Source organism: Vollenhovia emeryi, unplaced genomic scaffold (assembly GCF_000949405.1).
Source record: "Vollenhovia emeryi isolate VEMERY1.0 unplaced genomic scaffold, V.emery_V1.0 DF939191.1, whole genome shotgun sequence".
Classification (NCBI taxonomy): domain Eukaryota; kingdom Metazoa; phylum Arthropoda; class Insecta; order Hymenoptera; family Formicidae; genus Vollenhovia; species Vollenhovia emeryi.
Genome location: NW_011967175.1, coordinates 974,920 through 980,998, shown reverse-complemented (window position 1 = coordinate 980,998; position 6,079 = coordinate 974,920). Strand labels below are relative to the sequence as shown.

The 6,079-nt window shown below is 40.9% G+C and overlaps 2 protein-coding genes across 4 annotated transcripts in view; one reads left to right on the top strand and one right to left on the bottom strand.

Moving 5' to 3' along the window:
* LOC105562312 overlaps positions 1 to 1,335 on the bottom strand; it is a 4,329-nt gene extending 2,994 nt beyond the window's left edge. Inside the window, exons 1-6 of the mRNA XM_012013053.1 lie at positions 1,222 to 1,335; positions 938 to 1,149; positions 814 to 887; positions 569 to 702; positions 333 to 483; positions 4 to 185 (exon numbers count right to left, since the gene is read on the bottom strand). Coding sequence (XP_011868443.1) covers positions 4 to 185; positions 333 to 483; positions 569 to 702; positions 814 to 887; positions 938 to 1,149; positions 1,222 to 1,335 — 867 coding nt within the window. The remainder of the gene's footprint in view (positions 1 to 3; positions 186 to 332; positions 484 to 568; positions 703 to 813; positions 888 to 937; positions 1,150 to 1,221) is intronic.
* A 1,768-nt stretch (positions 1,336 to 3,103) lies between these two features.
* Positions 3,104 to 5,760, top strand: LOC105562299. Of its 3 annotated transcripts, XM_012013041.1 has the most exons (3): positions 3,104 to 3,494; positions 3,782 to 5,009; positions 5,097 to 5,760. In XM_012013041.1, the coding sequence occupies exons 1-3, from the start codon at positions 3,315 to 3,317 to the stop codon at positions 5,564 to 5,566; spliced, it is 1,878 nt and encodes a 625-aa protein (XP_011868431.1). In that variant the 5' UTR covers positions 3,104 to 3,314; the 3' UTR covers positions 5,567 to 5,760. The 3 variants fall into 3 exon arrangements, with proteins under 3 accessions (XP_011868431.1, XP_011868430.1, XP_011868432.1); XM_012013040.1 differs by having other exon boundaries at positions 3,782 to 5,760; XM_012013042.1 differs by having other exon boundaries at positions 3,399 to 3,510; positions 3,782 to 5,760.
* Positions 5,761 to 6,079: the final 319 nt, after the last annotated feature.

Here is a 6,079-nt window from a genome sequence, read left to right as displayed (position 1 = left end):
CACAATTATATCTTCAGTTAAAATGTCGGTAACTGTTTGCAAATTGATTAGCCATTGCTCCATCTTGGAGACTTTATCTTCGAGTTCGTCCAATCTTGCGTTAATCAAAGACGTATCTATTATGCCAGTATCGCCTTTGACTACATCTTGAATTATTGTCGTAAGCTGTAGCAATAATTTGATAACTTAATAAAAATAAAGCCTAATATTTTAACATCTTAAGAATTTTTAACTTTAATTATTTTCTCTTATCAAACTGTAAGTGGTGCGGAGCACTAAATATCACTCGCGAAAAGCTTACAAGATTAGCAAGCGGTATACCTTATCGATACCTTGTTCGTTGGTATCCAATCTCTTATTAATATTAATAAATTGCCATACATCCGCGGCTGGATCTGTGATTCGATCTTTTAAACGTTCGACTACCTCTGGGGACGTAGACAAGTCCTCCAGAGCTTGATATTGTTGTTGCAGCTGTTTCACCTGCTCGTTAAATTATTACCGAATAAATTATACTATCGTCGTATATAGTATCAATTCTAAAACTACTTTAACCTGTCCTACGCACAGATTTTTCCAGCTCTTTGAACGTCATTGCCGCAGGAACAGTACCATTCACGGCAGAAACTACCATCTGAGCTTCGGGGACTTTCTCAAGACCTATTTGTTGTCTTGTGTCATTTGTCACTTGCAAACTTTCATCTGCAGGCAGATGAATATTTGAAAATCAAGTTAAATCTACTTGATTTTATATAGCATAATTCATTAAATGAATGTAATTGAAAGTAAACAACAAGGATTAGGAACTTGTACCTTCTGTAAGTACATCGGCGTCTGCCCCGTCATCCCTTCGAATTCGTTGTGATACTTCGCCGGCAGCATCGGTAATATTATACTCGCGAAGTTGAAGAGCGGGGCTCGGTTTCAAGGATGTTACCATTCCCTGTAATAGCTCTCACATGAATGCCATATAAGAGAAAGAATTATCGCTTTTCTGTTCTTTTTCAATTTTACTCGACGCATTATTTTCCTTACTTTAATGCGATCCGCGTTTTCGCCACGGTACTCAACTTTAGTAGACTGTAAATTTATTTGATGCAACAAGATATGGAGGAAATTATGAAGAATATTAAAATTAACTGCGCCAACCTGAAATCGATAATTGTATCAATCATTCATCTCTAACGTGAACGATGGATGATTTTGTTATTGTATATTTACTTCCGGGGCTCCGAGAGCAAGATCGAGCATTTGAGGAAGAGAAATTTGCAGGCTGACAACATCGATGTTAGCTGCTGTTGGCGCTTCCGGCATATTGGCAATTTTCGCAGCCATTTCTACGATAATTGATTTATTTTTCAGGAATCACATGAGGATTACAATTACGTTTAACTCCTTGTTCATTAAACACTAATGGGGTTATTGTGAAGGATGTTGACTAAATTGTCAATTTTGAAAATTAATTGTCTCTTGTTCCTACATTCATCCTTTATCCGGTAAATTAAGGGTAAAGAGGAGCGAAAATAGAAGCCATACCGGTATGGCAGTAACCTAGCTTTGTAAGTTTTGTGCAATTATATAAAATATATTGAGAGAATTATGTTGAAATTGTGACATTCAGGAAAAATCACAACGGACACAATATCTAACAAAACTATTTTTTTCAGAAAATAATTAAACCAAAATTTCTGCTCTTTTTACAATGTGCAGTAAAAATTTATATTTCATTTTCTATAAATTTTAGAGCATCACACTGCAAAATCCGCCTCTGTAGAAAATTTTGCAGATATAAAAATATATAATAGTATTTAACAAATTGTAAATGAATATCATTTCTCTTGAATAGAAATACGAAATTTACGAAAACAATACACACTGTACAAGGAAAATTAACTATAAACTGGAAGTGACAATTGCAGAACAAGGAAATTGAAAAGAACAGTTTTATTTTTATGATTTTGCAAACTATAACTATGGAAGAATGTTCTTTTCTTGAATACGAATATAATAATTTCAATGTTTCAACATATGATTGTAATATGAAAAGTTCGAAACTATAGATTACTGGCGTACCGACAAGTCTGCTATTCTCACCCCTATATACCCTTAAGGGAAGTGAAGTACCTTCACAGTTGGCGCCACAAATACGGTCGACAAGTAGCGTGCCCCTATGGAAAATATTTGTATCAATATACTTCTTTTTATTCATTATGTTTGAAAGAATCAACGAAATCTCTTTATTATTCTTTTGTTATTTTTTCTAGAAATAAAATAGTACTCTTAAAATTTAATTAAATATCATAACTCCTCATTATTTGTTTAAGAAATTAATATTAAAAAAGTGCATTATTTAATTTTGATTATTATTTATAAATTATTAATTTTGATTCATTTTTAGATACTTTGCGCGCAAATAACAATTTAGAATTGTGCGTGCAAAAAACATCGCCATCAAAGAAATAATCTTCCGAGCACATACTTTACAAAAATGTTGTAAAATAACAAATGAAATATAGCGCGCGGTCTAGGAGTATTTTTCAATCATCTCCGTTGTTGATCAAACACCATCGATACGATGGGTTAATGAAACAGTAATTCACCGCGCGTCGTTTCTCCACAAACAGGCTCGGTTTATCTAACTGCACGTGGCCGATAGACCGAAACGTGAAATAGAATCAAGCTAGGCTACACTACCGCAGAGATTACATCGAATCGTATATATTTTATCGAGTTCCCGGATATGATATTCTCGAGCGTTTCCGTTAGACAGATACGATCAGCGTCAGCTCGATCGTGTATTTATACGCTCGCATATCCATCCCGCGACGATGATGAATCCTCCCGTATCGAAGAGATAAATTAAAATCGCCGTTTCTTCCAAATCGGTTTATACGCGAATCAGAGACAATGCAAATAAGTCATTCCAGGCTAAAGATGGAAGCTAATAGGATTAAATGGCTTCATAGGTTTCGACTAAATATTTCTCCATTCTGAAGAAGTTTGCTCGAAGAATACCAAGCTATCTCCAAACAGTCAAGATTCTTTTCTGTCGCACAAGCAGAGGAGATATTGGCAAAATCTATTTCCAAAGGGAGATATCTATTTCTGCTTCGCGTTCCTTCATCATCGAGATATTTGGCATAATAGAGTTGGAGAAGATCTCATGTATTTCAAGTACCGTTCTGTACGCGAATGATTCAGCATCAGTGATTACGTTATATATAGCTGCGCTCTCGAATTACCTGTGGTAAAGCCGGCACGGCGATGTTTGAGTTACATTGTTTGATCGCCACGTGAATGTTTAACCGTGAGTAATGTCAGCGTTCTTGATGGCCGGACATCTCGGTATTCGATGGCAGACAAGCAACGTCGTTCGTACGATTTACTTGTCCGTCAGCGACAGCCTCTTCTGTCTTCTTTCGCGATTTCTTCGGCCACCTTGTCAGTACGACGGCGGTCGCAAGCTCTGGAATGATGTATACGTCGGCGGGAAGGTACGCTGTGGTGACGGTGAGTGTGAACAATTCAATTTTAAGACGTCGTTTTACATTCGACGTTATTAGCCTGTTACGTCGCTCCTCAAATATTGACGCATCTCTATCGTCCGCCTGTTCCCGGCAGATTTCATTTCAGCTTTTATCCCGCGTGTAGTAGCTAGCGTCGCAGACTGTCGTATGATATATTCGGTGTAAGAGAGGAAGGTTCATTTTTCCACGCATTCCACGATTGCCTCCCGATTGTTTCTTAAACGTCTCCCGAAACTTGAATCTCTTTTTTTCAGCTTCTTCTCTTTACTCTCGGCCACGGCGAACATCCAACCAGGCACGCGCAGCGATACAATCCCGCGGTATCGCCACTCTCGTGGCATCTCGTGCCACCTTGGGAGTACATGCTGCGCGAGATTATCCTCAAATCGGTCACCCCGTCGCAGCTGGATGCCAGTATACCCCATAGGCGTCCGTTCGATGCCTCCTATTACGGCGGGCCGGTCGCTGCGTACTCGAACGACGACGAGAATGTCATTCTGTCGCGTGGAAACGTTTACCGTCTGCCGAACGGCCACTGGATGCTATGCCAGGACGGATGCGTCGATTGCGAGCCATGCGCGGTTCAGAGGAATCCCTCGTTCACGTGGATTCTGCGGAGGATCAAGCGACCGCCAGATTCCAAGCCGACGCGACACGATCTCCAGCTGACGATAATACCGCAAGCGAGCGATCGCTTCCACGCCGGCAGTTTCTGGCCGAATAATTACGTTTACGTGACGCCGCGGGGGGAACGAACGCCGACCCCGACGATTAGAGCGCAGCGCGACAACGGTCCGGGAACACCCCCGTCTGGTCTTGAAAATAGTTTTTCTGAGCATCATCGTCGATCAAAGGATCTCTGGCGGTTGACGGAACGAGACTTGAACGCCGACCGGGACGGGATGCTGCGAGAGGATAGCCGCGCTGCCGTTCAGGAGAACGTGAGCACCGAAAAGACCGAGAAAGAAGAATCGATCGAGCGGAAGCGCAGTCTCGAGAATATGAGACCTCGACAACGACCCTCGGAAAAAGCGGCGGAAGAAGCGAATCAATTGGCACCGAGGTTGATCCTGGGAACCGATCAAAAAGGTCAGAAGCATTTGGTTCACGTGGTGCCGGCGGATTATCCGACGACCACTACGTTTCCCGCGATTTCTCCTCTTCCGGAACACCCGACGTCGCACTTCGTGGAAGACCAGGCGACGCACTCAAACAATACGACCTCCAATCGTGAGAGGCAAACTTATCAATGGATACTTCACAGAATTTTCAACTCCTTGAATACGCACAGGCGATCGATCGAAGATTTCCTCGAGTCACCGACGGACAATGCAGACGGCTATCGACTGTCTTCCTCGATGGACAACATGGAAGTCGCTGGATTTGCTTGGAATAATCGCGATATAAATCATAAAAATGCTAATTCTGATTCGTTGCATCTTAATGACGCGCTGCCGCCGTCCATTCATGCAGGAAATGAAGGTAGGACAGGGAGGTATCAGCAATACAGAAACAGGTATGATTACGAACACACGAAGCAGGACAATGATTATTATACAGCATATCCAGATACGAATCAAGCTAATTGTGAGTCGCGTGGCCAGTCGCAAAAGGACTTTAATCTCGACTTGGGCAGACAACGGCGAAGAATTCCTATCAGGCCGTACTTTGTTAATAGTGAAAATATTTCAAGGGTAAGTTCACCGTCGCCAACTTTGGACAATTATTCGATAAAGGCTATTCAGAAAGCTGGTTCCGGTTTTGTTGCAAGTCCCACGAAACAAATTGATCTTAATGACGCGCTTGTCGAGAAAGCAAATAACAGTTCTATGGAATCGAGTTCGATAACAATAAAACGCGAGAACGGACAATTGTTCGACTTGGAAAGGCAGCGAAGTGGCGATGTTAATCGGGAATTCGAGGCTTCGCGCTATGCTTTCAGGGTAATTGTTACTACCGGGTCGCCGGTAATTCGAAGCGAACACGAAACTTTAAATCGCACTACAGTATTACAAATGACTACTTCGAAGACATTCTAATAGTTCGTAATCAGTAGGCAGAAAGAAAGACTAATGGCAATAGAACTGGAAGTTATATACATATATATATATAACTGTAATTATCTTAATTATACGTTTATATAATCGTAGAATAGTTTGCACGCTTTTCACTGGCAATGCATGATACTAAAATCCAAGTTTATATTCTCTCATAAATAAAAATACATCAAGATTAGTTTAAAGCTTTTTACTTCGAGGTAATTTAATTTCATCGTCAGAGATTTGTTACGAGCATATCTGAATACGCGGTCGTGCGGAAGAACAAAAATATACGCCGAAAGAATGTAACAAGGCCGCGATATTTGTTAGAGATTTTACGAAATTGTGAGTCTTCATTAAAAATGGTTGCATAATGTACACCGGGATTGGTAGAGCGTGTTATTGTAATTTAGAGGCACACGTGCCTCCATCGTATAAACATGGATATGGCTGGAACCCGCACCGAAGCGTGCGTGTGAGGGGAAGAAGGCGGAGGCTCGGTTTGAGAAACAG